General features: G+C 38.8%; 1 protein-coding gene across 21 annotated transcripts in view; it reads left to right on the top strand.

The window, feature by feature from the left end:
- Positions 1–25,769, top strand: part of PTBP2 (polypyrimidine tract binding protein 2) — a 209,591-nt gene that overhangs the window by 152,305 nt on the left and 31,517 nt on the right. For 10 of the 21 annotated variants that reach the window (XR_013183276.1, XM_077182199.1, XM_077182204.1 and 7 more), the window contains 3 exons: positions 7,687–7,824; positions 14,315–14,345; positions 25,433–25,508. The exons of 1 other annotated variant lie outside the window; for it this stretch is intronic. Coding sequence is in view for 16 of the 20 variants with exons in the window: in XM_077182199.1 (XP_077038314.1) it covers positions 25,487–25,508 (22 nt within the window). In the remaining 4 variants the exon portion in view is untranslated. Of the gene's footprint in view, positions 1–7,686; positions 7,825–12,598; positions 12,767–14,314; positions 14,346–25,432; positions 25,509–25,769 lie in introns of those variants that run through there. 10 more of the 21 variants (XM_077182197.1, XM_077182203.1, XM_077182202.1 and 7 more) reach the window with 7 other exon arrangements.

Below are 25,769 nucleotides of genomic sequence, written 5' to 3'. Positions count from 1 at the left end.
TGTCTCTCTCCTCTCTCCTTTCAGCGTGTTCTGCTGTCTACATGGCTCACACAGGTCATCAAAGGGAATTTCTTGAGTCACCATTGCCTAAATTGTGCAGCTAATACAATACCAGATGCTTACTGCTTTCAATATCTAGAGAAACAGAGAGTGGGCATTCCAAAAGGGTTCCAGTAAGCTGGATTTATGGATCATTACAGCTACAGACATGGAATGATGTGAATTTATCTACTAACCTTGAAACCTTGCCCTTAACAGAAACCATGTTAAAGTGCAGCATTTCTTTACAAAATCCAAAATAGAACAAGTTACGATGGCAAATACAGAAAGAGAAGTACACTTGCCTGGAAATCAAATTTAATTGCTTGTCCTTCCTCTCTGTATGCAGCTGGCAGGCTGTGGGTGGCTAATGAATCCATGCTGTAAGGCAATGCATTCCCTGAGACCCTGGGCTGCAGAGAGCCACCAGCTGACACCCCCAGCTTCCTTTTCTGCCCTCCGCCCTCTCTTGTGGATTGCTCAGTGGGGCATTCAAACTCACATCTTCTCTCTTTGCCTCATGTGTTACTGATTCTTAGCTAATTTAGGAGACAATTTCAAAGTTGTTCTGGGTGATCAAAGGCCCCCACTTTTTTTGAGATGCCTACTTCTCTTTTGTAGACTTGGCACCAAAATCCCCTGTACTTAATGAGGCAACATAAAACTATTGGCCATTGAGAAGTGATTTCCTTTTGTGGTAAGACAGTGTCCAAATCTGCACTGAATCTATATGTGTCATACTTTACACAAACCTATAATGGAGATTAATGCTTGTGGCTTATTATTGACTCTTGATTGGCACCATGTAGGAAAGATTGATATTTGGATCACTTTAGGATGATGATAGATTTGGGGTGTTCCACCTAATGTCCTATGTTTTAGAGATACTCTGATAGTCTCAGTTAAAAATTTTGATTCTTGTATTGCTAAGTTCATGTTTCGGATCAGTTTAGTAAGGCAGCTCACACACCTTAGACAGCTTAAAACATCAGACTGGCTGTACTTCCAGGACTGAAATGCTTTAAAAATTATCTTTCTGACCATGACATTGAGATCATTATGTTATTTACTGAAAACTGGTCATATAGAGTGTAAAATCACCACAAGGAAAGGAGCCAGTAGCCGATCAGAATCTTCTTGAATACTTAGGAATTCAAAATACAATTTTTTTAAGTCCCGTAAATTTGCATTTTAATTCATTTTTTGAATGGGGTATTTTATTGTTGCAGATAAGAAATTCAAAGGCATGACTGTCCAGTTACCAAGGACTTCCACTGTGTGTATTACAGTTTGGAAGGTAACATTGTGGTTACATTGAAATTTTGGACTCAACTCTAAAGCTCTTTTTCTTCCTCAGCTACAGCACTGTTGTTCTTGTGACTTGAAAGAATCAGTTTGTCCAACAATAAGAATATATAATAATAATAATAATTATTATTATTGTTATATGTTTTACAGAGGACAAGTCAGACTTAATTTATACTGGTAGGTATTTGTGGTCTTTGGATGAAAGGTTATGTGTTAATAAAACTTCACATCTTGTTGCAAACCTCTCCAAAATAGTACTTCAGTGAAACCTGCTTGGTTTACTTGTGTCCTTAAAGAGAGAAATAGAGCAAAAAGAAAACAGAAGACTGTGAAAATCAGTCCTGAAGTTTTGTTGGCTTTGCCTTTTACACAATTAATGCATTGTTCAGCTGAGTGTGGTTTCAACAGGGCACTGAGCAAGCATGATGCAAGTGAGAAACAAGCTGAGGAGTAGGCACACCTTGGATACTGTAATGACAGCCTGGTGTGCTTCCCTGTTTACTGGTAACAAAAACATGTGGTGCCTGAATAAGAACTGTTGTGTACTAAGTTTTCCCTTTAACTGAGCATGAGTGACTGCTGTTTCCCTACTATTAAGAACTTGCCTTTAGCAAAGTTAGACAGTCAGAATCCAGAGTTCTTAGGGTTTAAGTCTAGTGGTCCCTGAGCTTGATGTTTGAGATTATCACAGCAACATTTTGATTGCAACTAGGAGAGAAAATCAGTGCAGGGAAATTTCTGCCTGAACTAAAATAATAAGCCAGAGCTGAAAAAAGGACTGTAAAGATAGGTAAGCAGAGTCTCTACAGCTTTTAGAACCATGTTTGGGCAGAGCCATATTTTGTTCAGCAATGCACGCCTTTAATCAGAGCAAGCTGCCTTGCCTCAGGTTGGGTTGGAGCTGGGAGATCTTTTGTGCCTCCAAATACCCTGTTCATCCTGTCTAGCACTTGTATGTGTCAGTGGCCTTGATCCCTTCTCACTCCTGTCAGTGAGTTCCTGTGCCCCGAGGCCAAGGCTTAGCTCTGCCTGCCCTTGTGCAGAAAACAGGAGGGATATGACTACCCTGACTCCAATCCCCTAGAAAACCTGCACCAGGACTGCTGCAGCAGGATTTTGATTACTTACTACAGGATGATGGCTTCTACTTTACATGCTCTGTGCCTATAGTGGTAGTAAACTATCAATTTTGCCCTTTTAAAATAATATTTTACATCTGCTAAGTCACCACATTAGACAGCAAGCACAATATTGGACTGATAGCTAACCTAAGAAATGAGTAAAGAAATACAGAGATGTAAATTTGACACAAAGATGATTACTATAGTCCAAGCCACGAGGAATCAGCCTATCACTGGACTGCATCTCCAAATACTGCTGATGGTATTTGTTAAAAGTTGCTGCTATTCATGATGGAAGTTGAGATGATAGCTGCTGTTTATTCTGAAAATGCAGATATCTTTGTTGGGTTCAGATATTGCAAAAGGTTAATGAGATATTATGTCACAAGTGGCCAGAAATTCTCTGAAATTTGCAAGCAGACGGCTTGTAATGCAGTGTGACAAGCTGCTCTTGTTCTCCAGCTACATCAGCACTCCTAAAGGACAGTAGACTACACAGAAGATTACTCTTGGAATTATAAAGTAAATTAGTTTTGGGGATGGCAAACTGATTTTTTTTAAACAATATCCATCTGGATACATAATGAATTTAGGAACAGAATTATTTCTGACTCCCATCTCTAATCTGTTGCTCTTCTACTCAGCACTCATTTTCAGATTTGCAGTGGGTTGTTGTGCCTTTTACCACTTAAAGTTTCTGTAACTCTTCATGCTGCATATGAAAGAGAACTATATCTGCTTTGTATGGTCGATAGAGCAACTTACAGTTTTTTAATGGAAAATGTAATTTTGTCTAGAGAAGAATATTTGTAACCTCAGAAACACCGGCATTTTTCTATTATTTCCAAATTGAAAAGACAACAGTTAGGTTGACAAGGAAAATTACTGAGGTGCCTTGATCTGTTGCCCATACTCCACCATCAGTGAGATTTTTGTTTGCTGTAGCAGGTCAACTTTAAATTACAGCTAACATATCATGAAGTTTCTGTGGAGCATGAGGAATAGAAAAAAAAACCCTGCAAAACATTAATTTATGGATTTCTGGTGCTTCTTTAACCTTCCTGCCTAAGGTTATGACAGGTCACTAATTCTACCTGTGATAGTGATGTCTCAGTTTCTGATTATTCAGGGATCAAAGCTGCAGGGGTGTGCACCTCTCCAAAAATCTCATTTGGAGCATGGGAGTACACGTACCAGTCCCAGCCTGAGCAGAGCCTGGGAAGGGGCTTTGGTGTTTTCTCAAGGACTGATGTGAGCTCTGGCTACGCTGCTGGGAGAGTTTGAGCTGCAGAAAAGCTCACCAGTGCCCCCAGTTTAGGTGCCAGCCCAGGGCAGCCCTGAGGGCTGTGTGGGGGCTGCAGGGGTGGCAGCAGGGAGGACACTGTGCTGTCCCCAGCACGGGCTGCTCCGTGTCAGTGCCACGGGGCCGGGCCCTGCAGCTGCTCCGGCTTGGTGGGACCCCTGCAGCCTGGGTCAGGAGTTTTGGTTGTGAGAGGCAGCGCTGCAGAAAGGTTTTCATGTGCAGCTGCTTGGGCAGATCATCTTCAAATGGTCTCACAAGGTATTTGTATCTTTCACTTAAACTCTCTGAGCATTGCCAGCTGCAGTGACTGCTGTATTCAGTAAGTGAAAAGAATGTAACAGCAACTGAACATGGTAATTGGTCCTTGCAACCTGGATTTCTTTTCTGCTATAAGCAAAACCACTATTCACATCTACCTTTTAACATGAAAATAACTTCTACTTTTTGTGGTCATCTTTTTATTTTTTTCTAAAATGCAAACCCCCATCCCCACTAAAGGCTATTATTAAATAACTTTGTTGAATAGGTTGTGTCAGTTGGGTCAAATTTGCCTCCTCTGTTGAACCTCCCAGTACTTTACTCCACAGAAATCACAGGTCTGTGAAATTGATATGATAAAAACTATTTCAGCTGAGTAGATCTAAAAGAGTAATGTTATATATAATATTTAATACAGAAAGATGCTTAAGTGATCTCAGTTAAATTTGCTGCTAGACAAACAGACCGGTGGGAAAAGTACGTACAGTAAAGCAATTAAAAACCAGAGTGTCACAATGTATCCCCCTAGCTACATTTTCCTAGGGGTATTTATGATGCCCAAATCCCGAAGTGAGGAGTGTGAGGACAGCATGAAAAGATAATAAAGGAGAGAAGACTGTCCCTTGTTGAGTGTTTCTGATGTAGGAACAGTATGAAGGTGGTGGTACTATTGTAGGTTCACTCCACCAGGAGTAGATGACTAAAATGGTGCTTCCATGAGTCTCATGGGTAAGAGACAAAGTGGCCCCTCAAGAAAGCAATTATGTATTTTATCTGTTCATTTCTGAATTTCTTAATTTAAAGAAGACTGTGTCTCCCCAGGATGCTTTAAACTCCAGTGCCTTGCCCTGCAAATAATTCTGGCTTGCTGTTGGCTTTGGGTCAGCTGCAGCTCACTCACAGTCCAACAGCTTGTGTAGTGCCCCAGCAGTCAGCCTCTTTAAATGATGCTATAGATCCACCTCCCTGTATTGCTCAAGGAAACACTTTAACAGCAGTCATCTTCAAGGCCATGATGTTTCAGTGTGGCAAAATGAACAAATTGTCTTTTCATTGTTTCCTTTCTAAGCTATATAGAGGCTATTTACTTTGCTTGTCGCAGCTTTGCTTCTATAGCACTTCCCTGTAAAGCTTTTGACCAGCAAGCACTACATGGAATGTGCTAGTTGGAAAACATCTGAATATGCATTTCTGGCAGAAATCATCCAGGTCCCAAAAATCATACAATTCTTAAGTGGAAAAACATACTGCAAAGCTGCTATTTCCTGTCTTTTAGGGGAAAAAAGAAGGAATTCCATGGAAATATCATCCACAGAAATACTTCCAACAAGCCCCAATTCATGGACTTTCTTACTTACATCTTCAAAAATGAATGATTTCTTTTTAAGTCAGCAACTGCTTACTCAGTGAGAGAGTATACTGCCACCAATACTATTGATTAAAATATTGTAATAATGTATTTTAATAACTTTGTGAAGATGATAAGGATTTTAGATAATACTTATTTCTCTTGTAAGAGAAGAAGCATTGTTTGGCTCTATAGTTAACGATGGTGCAGTTATTTCTCTCTTTAGGAACACCCTATACTCTCCCAAGGAAATACTGCTTTCAGTTTTAGGAATGGTTTATTGCTTTCAAAGTTTTCAGATCATTTAACAGATTTCATTTTCAAAGATTCTCACTCTGGAGGAATGCCCCTTTGAGGATTTACTCACAGAAAGAGGTGTCTGCTTTGAAGATTTTCATTTCTTAAAAAATAGTCACATTTCTGGGGTGTCCTCTTTGAAGACATTTTCTGTATCACTTAAAAGGTTTCCATTTTAAATATCTTTTACCACCATGGACAGCATCCACTTGAAAATATTTTTCCTCTGTGATATTCTTTTTGAAAATTTATACAGTCTTGTAGGAGTCCATAAAAGAATCCCTATCAAAAAAACCCAGGAACATAATGCTGTTCCTACATAAGGTGCAAAAGCATGTGTAAGAACTTAGGATGGGATGTTATGACAGCACAGTTTTGGAAAAATTGTACAAAAACAATTCCATTTTCTAACATCAAAGGGTAAAGTGGAAAGCTGAGCTCATCTGTCACTTATATATGCCCTTTTAAAAATTACTGTGAGACACTTTTTACTCCTTTTAAATTATTTGAGTTCAGGGTTCAAGTTCTGGTATTCCTGAAATCAATAGCAAAAGTCCCATTTCAGTCTAGCTGTGCAAAGAATATTCTTTGAAATTGCTATGAGTTTTCTTTCCTTGTTTGAGAATGTATTGCTTTAATTTACTACTATATTATTGGAGGTTTTGAATCTTTTCCTTGGTGGTGGTGTTTGGTTTTTTTTAATGTGTTCTCCATTATTTTTTGGTCACCATTTTAATCATAATTATCATATCTGCAAAACTAGGCAACCTCAGAGTTTGTTCATGACTGGGCTCGTTGTGTATATTATATAAAGTCTTCTGTCTGATGTTGGTCTGGGAGTTAGATAGAGGGCAAGTCAAAATTCACCTTAACACACCCTTGATTTAACATCTAAGCCTAGTTTGGGGATATTTACTCAGGCTGTGGCTGAAACCTCTGGCTGTCCTTGCTGCTGTATGCAGGGCATAGGACAGGAAAGGCTCCTGAACTGCAAATGAGCAGGTGGAGGCAGGAGGGCTGAGGTCTCAGGGGGTCTCCTCTGACAAAAATGACTCTGAGTCTGACTAGATCTCTTCAGTGTAAAGTCAAACCAGAAGAGTTTAGATCACCTGCAGCAGTGGATCTGCTTGATTTGGCAGAGGAACAGAGGAAAGCCCCCTCCACCAGAGCAGGCTTATGGGATGAGGGTTAATGTTGGCCACCACTCAGACACCGGTCAGTCACCACATACTGGGACAGACTGGGCTCCCTTTGCCCAAAGCTACCGATTGCCAGGGCATCACTGAACTAAATGCTTCAGCTCCACTAAGTTAGTCATACCCTTATATGTAGATCAGTAGGCACATTTAGGCAGCTTCACTTCAGAACAAAAATAAATATCATCTTGAAGTCCCTACATGTATTTTTTGTCTGATCCTCAGATGGAGAACCTTTGTTACCTGAACACTGATTTGCAAAAGCTATTGTACTAATGAAGGACTTGCTAAGAACTAAAGCCAGGTTTTTGTTGATTGTGGGTCTTTGATGTAACCCACTCATGAAAATAAGCATTAAATATTGATTTTGAAAGTACAGTGCTTAGAGATCTTTTCCTAGGTTTGGTGACTGCCTGGCAGGTGGGACAGCCCTGCTGTCTGCGATGTAAAGATCAAGGCTGGTAAAAGCACCACCATTAAGGGAGCAGTCTTCCTCAGAACTGGCCAGCCACACTGCAGTCAGGGAAAAACTAGTTTTCACTGCCCATTGACTAAATTACTTTACTAATGTACTTGGAGAACAATCATAGTTTTGGTGTCAGAAAATTTCACCTGTGTCTTGTAGAGAGCCAGGCCAGCACTCAGACAGCTGCTTGTGACAATAGAAAGATTGTTATATTTTTTTTAGATTAAGAAGCAGAGAAGTTCTACCCTTTGTTTTATAACATCAACAGACACTTTTGCATTCAGGGAAAAAAAAAAAAAAGAAGAAAAAAGCAAAAGAAAAATATCCCTTTCACTTCTTGCCCCTGACAGAAAAGAGCTGCAGACATGGCTGTACGTGACCCACAACACGATCTTTACTCCATCACCTCTCCAAGACAAAACCAAGGAAACCCTATGGAATGAAAGATGTCTGCAAACACTGCTGGCACATATTGTTTGTAACAAAAAGTAAGTAACAAAAAGTAAAACTAATCTCCAGTCCTGAGGAAAGTAAATGGACATGTTTTTAATCACAGTGATATAAAAAGGTGAATTTGGTGTGGAAAATAAATTTCCAGGTGGATATCCTAGAAGCCAGAGAGAGAGAGTGGGCAGACTGATAATAATCTGGTTGTCATGAGCAGACCTTTGGACACAAGTGAATGTTCAGTTAAGTACAGGATGAGCTATGCCACATATTTCAGTGTTTGAAATGGTAGAGAGCAGTAACATTCCCAGCCTGCCTAAGATAAGCTGTCTTTCTAGCAAGGATGCTAGAAATAAAATGCTGGAGAGCAGCCTGTGGGATTCAGGCCAGCAAGACAAGTTCTGACCTAACTTGAAAAAGAGACATTTATTTAGGGCACTGTGCTTGTAAGAGCTACACAATAGCTTCAAAACTTAGTTTAAAAAAACAAAGTGAATCAACATAGACTGCTGGAAAGAAATGTTGATTAAGGACATTGTTTACAGGAGCACAAAAAGATGAATAGCTACTAATAAATGTTGGGACTTCGCTCAAAGGCATCTGGGGAATTTATGAAGATGAGAAGGACTGGCTTAAGATAGAATAATGTGGTTTAATATAACAAAGACTGGTAAACCAAATGATCAACCTTTCCCATAATATCCCGAGGATCTGTTGTTCTAAGCAACACCATTTAATGACACTACCATTAACAATTTGGAGAAACTGAAGAATGGGGCTGTTTGGACATAAGGACAAATGAAGAGTTGTTACTGTGTAAGTGCCTCTAATAGCAAGAAGCATCCTATTCTTTGAAGGAGTCACTGAGTTTTAGCATAGTCTGATTGAAACAACATGATAACGTTTTCTTAAAAAAAGAATTTGTTTAAGGTTTCTGCCCAAAGCTCTTGAGAGAAACTAAGCTGACACAAGATTAACAGATACATTCTTTGATATATTATTAAACTGTTAATTATTAGTTATTAATACTAGATTAATAAAAGATATTAAATGAAGGACAAGAAAAATGTTCAATTTTGTTACAGTACAGGGAGGTCATTGGTAGTGTACCACAGGGACCTGTGTTGTTCAGCATATTCTTAAATGATCTGGAAAAAAGAGTGATTATCGAGGCAACCAAGTTTGCTGATGATGCTGAATTATTCATGGTAATAAAAACAAAAGCTGACCGTGAAGAATTGTGGAAAGCTCTCATGATACTGTGTGACTGAATGATAAAATGGCAAGTTACATTCTGTGCTGAAAAATGGAAGTAATATGTGTGAGAGAAAACAAGCCAAAATATAAGTGCAAAATTCTGGAATCTAAATAAATGGCTTTCACACAGCAGAGTGCTTCAGTTGTGGGGGGTTCTGTGAAAACACCAGCTCATGGCTCAGTAGGATTCAAACATGCAAATGAGATTGGTGTTATAAGAAAGAAAAATAATATAAAACCAGAAAGCATTTATTATGCACCTATATAAAGCCATTGAGTGTGTAACTTGAATAATGAAAACCATTATGGTCTTCGAGAATAGGATTATGAAAGGTATTAAAAAAAACAAAACAAATCATTGAAAAGAGGGAATGACTTCTAATATAGGAAACATGAAACTTACTAGAACTCCTGAAAGATAACTGAAGACAGTGTGATGGAGGTTTATGCATTCAAGAACAGCAAGAATAGGTACACAGAAAAAATGATCCATCTATTTTTTTTTTAAAAAGGAGAACTAATGGACATCAAAGGAAATTATCAGGCAGCGGGCTTGACACAACCAAAAGAAAGTATTTTTCAGACAATAATTTTCTAGATCACAAGACTTGTTGCCCTAGAGTGCTGGGGATGTCAAAAAGTGCTCAGGCAAACTCTTGGACAGGCTGTTCTCTGAGAGTGTGGATGCTGTTTTATCCCCAGCAACTCCAGAGACTCCGTGTGGGACAATGTACAGCAGAAAATTTCTTCGTGTGCTTTCTAATTCCTACAATCTTCCATGAAGCAAACATCATTAACTACTCACACTGCTACTGAACTATACAGATGGTTATTTATTAGCTGTTCTCGAAATAAAACGGAAACAACCGATCAAAGTGAAACATCTAAGTGTATCAATGATCAAAGGAAATTATTTAGGAAAACAAGATATTGCTGCAGCAGTAAGGGTGTGGAACTTTTGAATAGCTGCTAATATCTGCACTTTAATTTTAGAATAAAATGGATAGAGTATATAAGCCTATGTACTTTGTAATGTAACAACTGAATGTGGAGGGCTTTGCTCGAGGTATTTTACTTAATGCTTGTCTCTTACTGGACATTTCAGCTGCCTTCTGACACGTCCAATGCAGGACTTCAGCATAAAGTTGACAGCTCCTAAGGACAAGAGGGTGTTTTTTGGGAACAATTTTTTTTCTGACTTTCTGAAACATAAGAAAGACAAAGCAAAAACACACTCTAGCAACAGAGAAAACAGACAACCAGATAAACAGATGATGCTATCACAGTGTTCCAAATGCGGCAGACATTTCACGAGGCACTCAGAAGTGTACTAAAAATGATCTAATAGTAAAAAAAGGCAAAGCTACATGAACAGCAAAGTGGAATACCACACTGCATGAACAACTGATCAAGAGGGTGCCATGGCATTTTATTAGAAACGCACTGAATATTTGTATCTTTTTTATCCCTTTTAAAATTAAATGCTCTAGGTAAAATCTTGATTGATTATCACTTTTATTGATGCTTGGTGGGGGACCAGAGTTTTGCTGTATAAAGTCACATCCATTATTTCAACCAGATTTGCGGACTCAGTTCCAGTGTCTTTTCTGCTATACTCAACAGATACTCCTCAACCTCCTTTCCATGGAAGAGCTTCTAACTCAGATGATAAAATGAATGAGTATTAGCTTACTTAGGTTTTTGTAGGTGTCATGAAAGAAGGAGAAAAAAGAAATATTATAGAAGAGAAAACCAGGTTTGAAGATAGCATTACTATAAAGGCAAAGAAGATAACCAAATTAGGCAGTTGGAGAAATGAGATGGAAATTAGATCTTCCACTAATTGCTAAGAAGTGGAAGGATTAGTACTTCTACCAATACAAAAATGCATAAGATGTATTTAGATTTATAAGGGGGGAAAAAGACAAAAAATTCCCAATAAAATTTGGCATCAAACAGGACTGAAGACCATGGAAAACAAGAGAAACCAATTATAAACCCAACCTCCAATGGTGCAAAGCCTAGTAAGTATGCCAGAATATACAGGGATTATACTTAGAAAGAGAGTGAGTAAATATATAAATACGCCCTGGATTTACAGAGATTGTCACATGCACTCCTATGTCTCTGATGTCTTCAGTGTTACTTTCTATCATGATCATAGTACTTTATCACATGTAATCAGGAAAGAATGCTACAACCACAGACTTAAAAAAACCCAACCAAAACATAATGTAGAAGGCAAAACCCTTAAAGATAGCGTATGGCATGATAAGCTTTAGATGCAATCTCAGCAAATCAAATATTTAAGAGGGATTTTCTAAGAAAGTGAATAATAAGTAATTTAGTCTAGTGGTCAGTGATGGATGCTGAAGAGAATTTCTGAAAGAGGAAGTAGTTGCAGATATCCAAGTGATAATGGCATTTAGGGGAAGCATTATTAGTAAACTGCTGCAGAGAATCAGAGTGGCTTTTCCAGAACAGAACAACAAAAAGTTGCAGAGTAGAATGAGAATTTGTACACACTCCTAATTGTTAATCCAGTTATGAGTTATTTGTGGTGTCAGTTAGAGGAAGATACTGGAGTATTAAAGCATACTGAAAATTTTCCAGTTATGGACATGTGTATAGTTTTGTAGTTTTTGGTTCCTAAATTCTTTATCAGGCTTCATTGCAATGGTTTTGATGACAGACTCCAAAAAGTGCAATCAAGTAATGGGCTACCTTCTCAAAAGATATTTTTGCTAGATCAAAATATAGAAATCACAGAAGGTGGTTTGAATACTTTGAAACATTCTTCTGGGTTTGGGATCTTACAGGAACATTTGGATCACAATTTCGAATTTTATTTCATAGGTATAAAATCTTTAGTTTGATTTTTTGTTTGAATGCAATCCAGGGTCTTGTCGTGCACAGCTTTTCTAGAAAACCTAGAAATTATCAAACATTTGAAGATTTGTAATGAAATACTGAGATCTGGCAAAAGATGAGGAGAAAATGTGTATTTTGTAATAGCCACGTATTTGAACCCTGACATGACAGAGAACCACGGAGACACTTATTTCTGTGAAGAAACAGCCCAATTGACTGCAGTAGTTCTTTTGGACGTTCCTCTTTATTATGTTTATGTAGTGTTAGTGATCAGTTATATAGTCAACAGGTTGTTTTTCTGGGAAGTGACAGCGCGGCCGAGGGCAGGAGCGATGGGGACAAGGCTCCCTGTGGGGGTCCCTCTGAACGCTTTCCCTGAGGAGGAGGGCCGGGACCAAGCCCGAAACTCTCTCCCTTCAACAAGTGGGGTCCGGCGGCTCAGCCCGGGCGGGGGGCAGGGAATGCCGATAGGCTGAGGAGCCCCGGCCGCACCCCGCGCACTCCGGACGCGGCGCTGGGGCAGGAGCGGTGGCGGGGCGGGCCCGGGGCCGGGGGGCCGGGGCCGGGCGGGGAAGGCTCCGCTGCCGCTCCCGCCTCCCGCCGCAGGCGGGGCAGCTCGCGCCGCCTCAAGGGCCGGCTCGGGCCGGGCAGCTGAAGGCAAGAGCTTCACCGGCGCGCACGGCGCATGCGCGTTCTGCCGGCGCGTGCGCGGTAGCGGAGGGGGACGCGGAGCGGAGCCCGGCACTCGGCAACGCTCGGCGGTTTCCGTGCAGGCCAGGCCGCCATTTTCTCTCAGCTCCCCGTGCGCGGCTCCTGTCCCGCTGCCCGCGCTCTGTCCTGCTCGGCGATGGACGGGTGAGTGGGCACCGGGGCGCTGGGAGCGAGCGCACTGCCGCGCTTTGTGCTGCCGGCCGCTGGTGGCACCTGTCCCGGTGCCGGGCGCTCGCTGGCTGTCGGCGGGCGTCTCCGAGGGTGTGGGGAGCGAGGAGCTTCCCGCCGCGGGACAGCTGAAGCCTGAGGCCCCACGCAGGCTGGGAGCGGAGCCGGACGGGGCTCAGCCTCTCCGTAACGCAGGCCCCTCTGTAGGGTCCCCCGTTCAAATCGCCGAGGGCCTTGGGCTGCCCCCTAATTAACTGTAGTGCCCGAGACGCCGCGTCCCGATGTAAAGAAGGGGCGCGATCTGCCCTCATCCTCGCCCCCCAGAGCCTCTCGCTCCCTCCTTCCCCCCGCCTTTGGCATCTCTCCTCTGGCCAGGGGGCGAGGAGGGGCGCGTTGCAGGGCTCGGGTTTGTTTTGGAGCTGGCTGGAGGGGAGGAGCGATGCCAGCAGGAGCCAGATGTCGAGCTCTTTTGTTTTCAGAAACTGACTAATAAGCCCTTCGGCTTCTCCCCCTCCCCAGGTGGAGAGATGCCTTTGTATATACAGTGGAGTGGCTGTAAAAACCAAAGAAGGGAAGGTTGGAAGCAGTCGGCAGTATGGGACAGTAGGGGCTGGGATGGGCAGGCACTACACGCCAGGCCTGCTTTTTGTTGCACCTGGAAAGCGGGCTGCTGGCTGTAGCCTTCAGTGTAAATACAACAGCTTTCAGCTTCCAAATCTCCTCTTAGGTTGTTTACTCTGCTTCAAACAGAGAAGCCATCTCTTTGGTATGCTTTAAGCATATATAACCTTTCAACTGTGAGAGTTCCCAAGGCTTTTTATGGTTGTGGTTATAATGGTAGGAGTTACAAATCCTGTCTGAGAACTACGAATGAGTACTACATTGTGGAATGCTCTCCCATATTCTTTTTTGTGTGTGTTTGTGGACTGAGGTTTCTTTTAGGATTGTGGTGTACACTGTGAGTGGTGATGTCACAACCTCTAAGGAAGAGATGTACCTGACATACCTGTTGCAGTGTTTTTCATAGGTGTACCTCATTAAATTTCATATAGGTTTAGCTGCCAATGTGTTGGGGTTTTTTTCCAAGCTAATTAAAAAAAAAAATACTTTCTGCTGTTCAAAGAGTAGGTCAAACAAAGGTTCAGCTATGTTGCTGAATTAGCTGTTTAGTTAATTGTGTGTGAGAAGTTTTGTACTTACTTTTAATTTATTCTATTTCTACCCTGTAATCCCATGTCCAGAAACCCAAGTTTCCTAAATAAATTTTCCTGGCAGTGCTGCATTGGAGTAACATTTACTTGAAACTTTGTACTCTGTGAAAGGCCTACAAGCTGTGGGAGCTCAGTGGCTTTTCAAAGTTTCTTTTGTATTTCAGTCCTATATGTTCTTGAACATAGTTTCTTGCTCGGGGAGCTTGTTGCCTGTTTGTTTCCTCATAATTTTGTCATTACAAGACATTGAAAAGTTTGGTTTATGGGGATAAATTGGTTTACTTATGTTCTTGTTTTTTTTCTGTTTTTGCAGCATTGTCACTGATGTTGCCGTTGGTGTGAAGGTAGGATGTGCACTTAACAAATAAGGGGGTAGAGTGCTGATGCAAAATGAACTACTTTGAGCATCAATAATTGCATGTTGGAAGATTTTAACTGGTCATTGTGAGCTGATATCTAGTCAGTTGTGTATGCTTTATTAAACAAAAATCTCTAGAGGTAAATTGGAGCCTCTACACAAAAGACTTTTCTAGGCACTGAGCTGTGAACAGTGGTTCTGGATTAATGTAGTGATTTCAGCTTCTTGCTTTGAAACTTGATTTCTCATACTTTTTTTCAAAACACCACTCCCACATTGTTGCATGGGGCCTGTAAAAGCCATACTTTCTCTGTCCCTCCCCATTATTTTTTTCAAAAAAGTTCCCACTGAAGTTAAAAAAGAAATGACTATCTATAAGAGGACAGAAAAATGGGAGCTAGAATTTGTTATGTAGACACAGAAGTGGGTGTTTGCTTTGCTGTAACTTTTATTTCTCAAGTTAAGTTGCAAATTTAGTGTACTTTCATGACAAGGTCTTCTAAATAGCGGTTAATTTACTATTTATTTCACTTTTTATTCAAATCTATCACAGGAATTAGATCAGTACTCCGTAGTAGTAGATAAATAATGTGTATGCAAAGGGATATGGGACAAAAGAACTGTAATGAATGCATGAGAGCAGTTCTATTTCAGTGGTAGAAGCAGAAGTTTTCTAGTGCATACGGTTAACTCTTCCTGTTTGTTCAGGGACTTTGTAGCTTGTGCTGTGTACCTGCCTTTTCACCTGAAGCTGATCAGTGTTAGCTGCTTGCTCAGCCCAGCTTTGTCTAGAAAGGCCCAGTTGCTCACATTCAGGATTGGTCTTGCTGGATTTGGACTAGTTTTTCTATAATACAGTCAGCCTGTAGATACAGCAGCTATTCTACCTGTATAATGTTTCTGGGTAAGTTTGCTTCTAGGAAGGGCTGTGAGAAGTCAGTTATGTGGATTCTGGATCCATCCAGCTCCATTTGTTCATGCACTATTGGAGACAAGCTGAAACTCACTCTCTGAATCATGAGTAAAGTGTAGTTATTAAGGGACTTCGTGGGAGCTAATCACACTAGAACTGACACGATTATTTCTCTGATGCCTGGGAGGACAAAGTGTTAACTAATTAAAAATTAGCAATGTATTTAGTAGTTTGGAGGGATACCTGAGGATGTTCCAAGTCTTTCAGCAGCAAACTGTGCTCCATGTACACCACTTCAGGGCAAAAAATATAAAATCATTAATTACCCTTAGTAATTTTTCTTTCTAGTGAAGAAGTAGTTTCAAGTAGACCATGTATTACTTGGATGTTAAATTCTAGCATTTGTCACTTCAGGAGAAGTAAATGGATTCAGTATCCCTTTTACTCTTTCCTGTGAGCAACTTCAGTCTATGAGAACTTGAGTGTTATGAACTATGTCTAAGTTGGTAGTCCCATTTTGGAACCAAATTTTAAGATACTTGCCAGACAATGAAATAAAGATGCTTCAGATGATCTAACTAACTGGCAAGACAGGTGTATTGGAGGCAGTGATTAAAAACTACAAGGAAAAGTTCAGAAGTATCAAAAAGTTGTGCTTTTTGCTTGTAAAAATGGACTTGCTTTCTGGTTTCTGGAAGAAAACAGTCTGTGCATGGAAATAGTGCAAATAAATAAGGATGATGATTTCCTGAAGAAAGCTGTTAAATATAGGAGGAATAAACTGGATTGTATTCTGGAGCTTCTTTAATTCTCTCAAGGTACTGCTAAGAATGGAAAATGGGATTTCTGTCTAATTGAGTGCGCATAGTGAAGTAATGCCAGCTTCACTCGTGTTTTGTGGAAGGACATGTGAAACAGTTGTCCTTATGGTGACTATTCATGGCTCTTGATGGACTGATGTTTTCAAGTTGAGGAATGCTTTGCCTGTCAAGTGTATATAAACAACTGGGATCAGTCATCTGGCCTTCCCTTGGAAGTTTTCTTTTCATGGAGTGCTGTGGGAATGTGTAAGAATTAAGTTTTGAATCCAAGGAGTTGCATTAGCAATTTTAATGCTCTTCCAACACTGCTTTTGTTGAGACTGGATAGTCATAGGATGTGGGCAGGGATTTAGCTGTGAGAAGTTGCCTTATCCAGAATAATTTTTGTACTTGATGCTTTCTGATATTTTTCACTTAGAGTGTATGTGCTGATCACTTGCAAAACATGTTTGTGATGTATTCAATTATACTCGGAGAAATGGATGGTGACATGTGACTCTTCTGTTTGGAAAATTTGCTTTATTTTATCATCATCAGTCATGTCAATGCAAATTTAAAAGTTATATTAACTGTTATCTCGCTGGTTGTTCTCTTAAACAGCAAAGTGCACATTATATTTTTAAATCCATTCATAAAAGAGTAAGAGAAGTTAATTATTGTAGTCTGGGTATTGTCTTTCCATTAAAGGAGGGCTTTTTAGCTTAGGGGACTGTATGTAGTCAAGGCAAGTATAAAGTAAAAGGAATGCTTCCTTATAATGCTTTATTAACAGTTTTATAATCAGAGTTACCTACAAATGAGGGATAAATTTGAAACTATTACCATTTATTTGTATTGTATACTTAATTTGTTTTAAAACATTTTTGTTCATCTGGTGTTTGGTCTTCATTTGATTTACATCTTGAGTCACCAGAAATTAACTCTAGAAACCAGTACAAAACTTAAAACTTAAAATGGAGGTGGAAAAAATGATGAATACAACTTGAGAACTTGGTTTACAAAGAATAAATGCGGGATTTGTGCAATTCAAAATATGCAGTGGGAACACGCTTCCTAGCTCAAATCTGTCAGAGGAGTAACGTGCTTTAATTTCTGAAAGCATTAGAACATGTCACAACCCAGTCATCTTGTAAATACAAATGAGATAACTCATACTTGATTTGGTCTGTAATGTCTTGTTTTGCTTACCTAGAATTCATGGAGGCAGGGAAATGTCACTGCACACAGTTCACCCCTTACATTACATTTTGCAAAATAATGCAAGAAGGAATGAGGTTTAGCTCTCTGTCTGATGCTGATTTGTGAACTTGCATTGTATATGAGCAGTTTGTGCAAAGTATACTTGAATAAAGGAGAGTTAAGGATTCCAGGAATGGTAATATTTACATAGTTCATAAATTTTAAAAAATTCAGTTCCCTGGAGAAATTTTATACATTTTATAGATTTCTTTGTGCATAATTTCAAAAATTTATCATATTCTATCAAATGTTTGCTTTTTCTTTTTTAAAAAAGTACGTTGGAGTTGCTCTGTTCTTATTACATCAGGTCCTTAGTTACTCTCTGGTTATACAGTTTTGAGTATCAGCATCTAATAACTGTACTTTGAATTGTTCTCTTGTGTTCTCTTTACATTACAGTGCTTTAATCTTGATATCTGATTTGGCACTTGGTATGATAGAGCCTTTTTCAGCCGTTGGATGTATGAAGTATATAATGTATCTTTCCTATGGAGTAATTAAAAGAATCTTTGGAAGGATATGAAAACATAAGGAATATATGTAACACAGGTGTAGGGAATAATTTAGGTGAACTCTGGGTGCATATTGAGGGTTCAGTGTGTGCCACTTCAGTCTGATGGATGTTTCTGGTGGATGTTCCTCCTGGATGGGTAGCTGTGCAGTAAATGGGCTTTGAACAATTGAGTGACTCATTCTGTGTATGTGCATTGCATGTTTCACAGTAGCTGAGGTGTTCTTCTATCTGACAGGAGAGCAGAACCAGGCATTTCTTCCTGGAACATTATTTGGTGCACAGCATTTGGGAAATTTTTGACCTTCTTGATGGTGCTATGGATACTGGCCAAAAACCAGGCCTCAGCTGCCAAGCATGGACAGCCCCAGTTGTAGCTAGGAGAGAAAGCTTATTCCTGTGAACAGAGTTTTGCAATGTTTAAAGATGTGGGGATGGCCTTCTTCCCCCCAAGGTCAGGGCTTCAGCCGTGTCAGTGTGCTTACGAGATGAGGGAATTGGTGGTTGTGTTGTGTTTGGGATGGGTAGAACAGGCTAAGGAACACATCCTAAGTTTTCCAAACAGGAAAGTATCGCCTAGTCCCCCTTTTTCCTGGTTACTGAAACTTAACATGGAGGAATGTAGTTGTATGGGGGAAGGACAGTAACTAAGAACTGAGAGAAAGGAACTGAGGGAGAAAGAGGAGAGAGCACGAAGTAGCAGTCTTAAGTACTTTTAAATCGTTGTCCACTTTGGTTTTTTAACTCATGTTCTGAGGCATAGTCTTGTCTTACAAAACTATATTCTGTACCTTTTTTGCTATTAATAACTGAGAATTTTTTCATGGTGGAAACAAGTAGATACTGTAGATGTGCTGTGACTTTTTGTTTCAACTGTACATAATATAATGAAAATAGGATTGAAAGTCCGATTCTAGCAAGTTGTCAGAAGATAAACTCCCACTTCTAAAATTTAGTCTAAACTTATTTCACAAGCCTGTTCCTTTCAGTTTTGTACTCTCTCAAATTTTTTGCCTTCACTGTTCTAATTTTGGCTGCTTAAAAAGAAGGGAGTGGTAGGATAAAAAATCAGTTTATTCATCCAGACAAATGCCATGTGATAGTCTGTTGTATTTAAAATGTTAGTATTAGAGTTTTGGGGTAACCTTATATGTCTAATATAATTGCTGGTGGACTAGACAAAGACACGGTGATGTGAGAAAAATGGGTTGTTTGTGAATTAGAGGTGTTTTAGTCTTGTGTAAGGTGTGATAATATTTTTAGACAACCTTTGTTTTTAATAATACTTAAGTTGTGCTAGCAGCAGTAAACAGCAAAAAAGACGTGTGGAGCATTATTGCAGTGAAGTAGGGCTGAAGTCTGACCATGTTCAAAAGTTTAGAAGTGGCATCTGGATTTGTTTTTCCAGCAGTGGTATGGGGAACATGTCCATAGTAACAAAAAATAACTTCTTACAATGAAAGATATCTGTTAACAGTAAAGATATCTGATAACAGTAACTTCTATAAATTGATCCTGTTTGAAATGGCTTTCATATTTATTCTCAGAACAGCTGACTCCAGTTCTTTTTTTCTTTGTACTTTTTTTTGTGATGCCCATTCTGTCACTGTAATATATGTGAAGAAGTAAGAAAAGCTGAAAATGGAAAGAAAGGAAACATGTTGAAACTTAGTTTGTTCTCTGTAGTAGGTATGCTCACTGTATGTAAGGAAGTTTTAGTGTACCTGTTTAATAAATTTTGATATCTTTCACTGATTTGAAATCATGTAGTTTTCATTTTTAGCAGAAGACTTAGTTTTGCATCTTAATTGAGGGGTTATACAAAGAGAAACGGATCACATGCACCACCTCTGAAAACATGCACTAATGCCATATGCAAATACCCTTCCCATTTCCTAGAGCTTCAGGCCATGTTTTCACAAGCAAATCAAGCTGCATTCCATTTTTCTGTCACTGTGATACTGGTGCAACAGTAGCCAATTCACAGACCTTTTTTGGGAACTTAGTACTGAATGAAAAGCAAGTGATGGTATAAGTGAGTTAGTAAGCGCCCATAGAGTTCACGACTTAACTGATTTCATGCCAGTATAGTTAAATGGTGTATTCTTTAAAATTATTCAAGTAGGTGTACTCCATGCATGTAAGGTTCTGGTGAAGTAACAGCAACCTTATAATTAAACTGTATGCGTTGTAGAATAATTATGAACCTGCATGGAGTTTCTTTTGAATATGCATTCTGTCCTGCATGGGTATTCTGTGATCCTGTACTTATGAGAGGTGTAACAAATTCCTCAGGGTAGTTTGGATTATGTGTTCTGACAGTTGTGTATATAAGCAGAACATAAGGCAGATCAAGTGTTTTTTCTTGACAAAAGATTATGTGAGGGTATATTTATGCAGTGTTTCATATAAAAATTTATCATGTTAGAAATGAAGCATCCTTTTAAATTCTAATCCATCACATGTAAACTGAACAAAGTTTATAAATGCTGTGTTTGGGGGTTCAAAGTGTGTTTTCTGTTGTTTCGAAAGTCCAGTCCCCAAAGTTACTTCAGCTATTGAAGCAGTGTGTTTACAATGTGTAACTGTTAGAGGATAATGTTTTAATGTCTGGGTTGAAACTGTCATGTGCTTATTCCTCTCCCATACCATCAGGTTTCTGGCTCTTTCTTTTAAATTGCTCCCAGATGTTGTTAGAAATAAAGTGTTTTACAGTGCTGTTGGATTTCCTTAAATCACGAGATCTGTCTCCTGGCTTGTCATACCCCTTGGGAAATTCATGCCTGTAGGCTGAGAATGACTGTGGTGAATGTGCAGTGCAGCTGAAGTTCTCTTACTTGTCTTTCCTTTGGGGGGGAAAGGCAGAGAGAGGGAAATCTGAAGGGCAGAATCATCCTGGTTTTGAGAGAGGTTTCTAATATCAGCAAATACAAACACCACAAATGAGAGTATTTGTAAAAAAAATGTATTTTTCAATATCTTTGAGTGTTGTAATTTTATTTTCTAGTGCGAGTTTAAGAAATTTTTTTTAGGTGATACTGTTGACTTTTTAACAGAAGTTAACTATTTCTAGGAGTCACTTGTTTACTGTTTCTAGGAGTATTGTAGTGCTTCTACACTGTGCTGTCTGTAATGCAATGTTAGGTTAGGTTTAGCCAAAACTTCTGATCAGAGTCTCCATAGCCCTGAATTATTGGGGAAAAAAGCCAGTGTGTCTCTGATGTAAAGCCAAAAAGTATTCTGGTGCATAAAAGACTAAACCCTTGGATGTAATAAAATCTGGGGAAGGTGTTAAGTATTTAAAGCCTAATCTGGAATATGAGGCAAATAGTTTGCAAAGACTTCTAAATAGTATATTTTTAATTAGCTTGGAAGATAGTATGACTGTAATGACTTCCTGAAATTATATAGATACGTAATAAAACCTGTGGTAGCACAAAGCTTTGTAATAGTCTTTAATGGAGGGAAAAAAATCTGAAATTCTGCAATGTAAATCCAGCTTGTGTTGTGAAGGATTTTGAGTTAGCTATAACTTAAAGCAAGGACCTAGGACATTCATTCGCTGAGCTAGGGGCTTCTTCTTTCTCTTTGTTTATTGATTTTGTAAATTGCAGAAGTGACAGTGTAAGAAATAAGTATTCACTTAGGGAAATTAGCTAAAATATCAAAGTGGTGTCTTTAATTTACAGTATGTAAAATAATTTTTGTATATATAACTGAATTTTCACTTAAATATGCACTAAAAGTCTGATTTGGGTTATTTCTTGTCTTTTTTGAAAGTGGTCCTGCATGTCAGTTTTACATAAATCCATTGATTGACGCCATGCATTAAACATGATGTTTTCCCACCATGCATGGAGATGCTCTCATGGGGTCATGGGGGTGATAAGGTGATAACATGGGCTGAAGTGAAAGGGTGGTATTGACTGTGACAAATTCAGGGTTTGCTCTCTGCAAGATGTTAGCCTGGAAATTTCCTTCTTTATTTTGTATACTCATATTTTGGTAGATACTGGTTACATAAAGTATAGATAGCTCTGATGTGAGCAGTTAGTTGTTAGTTTTTATGGAAGATTGATGTAGATTTATCTTCTTGACATTGGTAGGAATAGAAATATGCCGTTGAAGACTTGTGCTGTTGAGGCCTAGATGTCAGAAGATGAGGTATTAATAGTATAATAGCAGTTTGTACTTCTTATTTTGTTCTTAATAATCTCCTTGCCTCATGCTAAAATGGATATTGAATTTGTCTCTACTGTGTTGCTGTTACAGTAACTTTCCTTTGCAGTTTATGGTGAAATATAGTCATAGTGTGGTTTTTTATTTTTTTGTTATAGCTTAGATGAGAATGTTTTTGCCATCTCTGTATTTGTGATCTTCAGTACTGTTATACCATCTCAAACTTGCTTTGATTCTTTAGAACACAGCAGTTTGCACAGACAGGGAAAAGAGTTAAGTGAATGTTGCTGTTGGATCTTCCTTCCTTGAGTCTGATTCTGTGTGCTCTTCAAACATCTGAGTTTGGTTTCCTTAGCTCTGAAACATTCAATACAATTACTTAATTTAGTTTAAAGGTTTGTACCATTCGACTAGCAGAACTTTTGTGACTGAGACTAACTAAATATTTGAGATGCTTGGGAAATTGGTTATGATTTTGAAATTCATGTGTGACATAACAGAGTGATGAAAAGCTTTGCTCGTGGAGCATGGTGTTAGTCCTTTTTGGCTTAGCACCCTCTAAAAGAGTATGCACATAAAACCAAAACCAAGCACCCAAACCACAAATTGAATACACCCATATCTCTACTGAATAAATGTAAGTAAAATAAGTATTTATGTCTATGTAATTTGGGAGGGATTATGTTACACAGTAGTGCCAGTCTAAGAGCACACATTGGCTTACTTTAGATCCTTTTATGAAATTGCTTTGCTAGCCAACCAGGATCTTCAGACAACCCTTTTGAAGTAAATCGCAAAAACCAGGCAGGAACTGCTTTTGATTTTGTAATTTACCACTCTGTATCCAAGTCCATTGTGTCTTTTGCTGCAGAGCTGGTTTCAAAGTTGCATACTGAAAAATACAGCAGGATCTAGGCTGCTTAAGAACCAATTAGGAAAAATAAGCATGTATATCTATATGATCATTACTCTCGTGGTAAGAGAGATCTTTGTCTTTGACCGAAAGCTTGGGAAATATGTACTGGAGTGAGTTAATAGAGGTTTGCTATACATTTGTGATCTCACAGGGGAATTGGAAGAGCATTTCATGTATGAACCTGTACATATGTGAATCAGACTTTTGAACACTAATTTATGCAAATAGGACAAGTCTAGATTTTATGATACAGGCCAGCGCAAGAAATTCACATTTAATTGTTCTTCGGAAGCAAAAATGGTAAAACTTTCAAGTGCAATGTCAAAGTCTTGTGATTGACTATGAGGGTATTCATGAAATGTAAAATGATATGGTTGTAAATGAAGAGAGAACTGTTCATGAAACACGAATACAGGAACTGAATATTTACTCTGTTGAGTAATTTGTGCTCCTTTTGTATTTTTCTGCTGTGGATTAAGAAATTAACAGTTTTTTTGAAAGCCAGATTTACTAGGAACCAGAAGTTTCTATAATCATTCTTGCACTCTTTCATTCAGCTGTTGCTGTTGTAAGTAACTTTCTGAAGCTGGAGGCAATTGAAATCTGCGATATTTCAGATTTGTGAAGTTCCTACAGGTTTTGGGAAGAGCATTCATTTGGTACTGGGGTAGTTTCAGCTGTTTATGTGGTAATTACTGTACCATTGCAAATTTATGCCTGTCGTATTAAGGGGGAAAAATGCTGGTGAATTATCTTAATCAGCTGGATTATGAACAGATTCAGTGTCTGCTGCTACTTCTGCCTGATCAGCTGGGCTGGCCAGGCTGCAGACAGGGGCTCCCAAGCAAAGCTAGATGGGTATTGCAAGCAGATAGAACTGCACTTACCACTGAGTAACCTAATGCTGCTAGTAAACTTCAACTTTGCAGCATTCTACCCTTGTCAATATTATGTTAGAAAAAGTAGAACATGAAAGGGAAAGAATGTTTATGTTTCAACTTACACCTGCATATTATGTCAGTAGTAGGAAGCAATGTAGTTAGAAAAACAGAGAATTTCTATAACTTCCTATAAGTTGCTTCTCAGTTCTACCTAGCTAAATTTTTCTTAGTTATATCTGATTAGAAATGCATCCTTACATGGAAAAGGACAAGACATAGTCCCTGTCATGGTTCTATCTGATCTTGGTATTAGGAATGATGCAATCTTAAGGAACTCTTGCTCTTTTGATAGGCACAGCTTTGTTGCTTGCTATGTACCCTTACAAGCTTAGAGCATTCAGTAAACTGCATAGAGATTCTTCAGAGCTGATGTTGAAAACCAAGTAAACTTTAATGGCTCTATATGTGTGTACACATATATAAACTTTAACATACTGTTCTCTGTGTGGACACAAATAGAGTGCAGTATGAGAAAAAGGTAAGGGTTTGATTTTTGTAAGTCTTTCAGCTGTGCTGTCTATGAAGGTAATAGTCTCAGATGAATTTATTATGAAGTATTGAAGTGCCCTGTAAAACATATTCATGAACTATTCTTGATTCTCTTGTAGTGTCCACAACAGAATTAAACCCATGTATTTTAATAAGGATGGTTAGAAACTTTTTTTTTTCTCATTGCCATTTTAGCAGTGACCTGGATTAGTCTTAAGGGTGCTGCGGAAATACTTCTGAAGTGGGAAAGAACCTGTAAGAAATTCAAGATAATATTCAAAGGATGGTTTAAATATTTTGTTTATTGAAAGATCACATAAAGATTTTGTAGACTCTTTGAGGGATGAAGTCTTGAGAGTGAAGAGGGTTGGGGCATAAAAGAAAAAAAGAAGTAACAAGGTTGTGAAAAGAAGCGCCTCTTCAGCTGTGTCAAGTGCCCATCTTACCATTTGTGGAAAGGGTTATCGTGTATGATTTTAATATAAACCCTCCTGATTTTTGCAGCTCACTTTTAAGTCATTCATTAATTGATATTTGTCATGTTTTAAGAACTACAATGAAGATGTAATTCCCTGCCCTAAGTTGTGTTTTGCAGAAAAAAAATGAAGGTCCCCAAAATGAAAACTGATTTCATTTCCTGTGATCATTAAATATTTGTTTTTAAATAGGGGTGTTAAAATTGGGCTAAACTCCATATTTCTCTTTGCATAGATTTCCCTTGTAGTTTCAGCTAGATATAATAGTTTAATATATATGTGTATTAAAATATTAAAACTTAAATTAATTTAAATGTTATTGAAGTAGAATAAATTTATTTAATTATATTTTAATTTGGAATGCTGGGCAAAATTATTGTTCAGCAGTTCTCATCGTGTCCAGAGATGGCTTTATATCAGTGGTGGGTTAAACAACTGTGCTTAAGCTGCTCTCATTTCAGATTGCCATGTAAATATTCCGCTTTACTTAGATTTCAAATTGTTGCACTTATCTGAAAAGAGGAAGTATCATCTTTAAAAATCACAAAATAGAGGAAAAAAAATCTCTTACTGTCTCTTTCTTTTTAGAGAGGATCTGACGAACTTCTTTCAGGCAGTGTACTCAGTAGCCCGAACTCTAACATGAGCAGCATGGTAGTTACTGGTAAGTGATGCCCTTTCAAAGGAGAAATCTATAATTTATACTTGGACTCATTTCCTGTTTACAAGGGGAGAACACCAAAACCAGAATCCGTTGTGCTATAGAGGGATAAACTGTTGGCTTGTATTAGAATATAGTGACTTTGTATTTCCTACAAACCTTGGGTGTCTGAGAAGAATGATCCCACAATCAAGAGGCAACTTTGAGATGTCTGCACACGAAAATATTGGTGGGTGATGGGAGGAAAACTCACAGTTGTCTTGT

Source organism: Agelaius phoeniceus, chromosome 8 (assembly GCF_051311805.1).
Source record: "Agelaius phoeniceus isolate bAgePho1 chromosome 8, bAgePho1.hap1, whole genome shotgun sequence".
Lineage (NCBI taxonomy): Eukaryota > Metazoa > Chordata > Aves > Passeriformes > Icteridae > Agelaius > Agelaius phoeniceus.
This window is presented reverse-complemented; position numbering and strand designations above follow the sequence as displayed.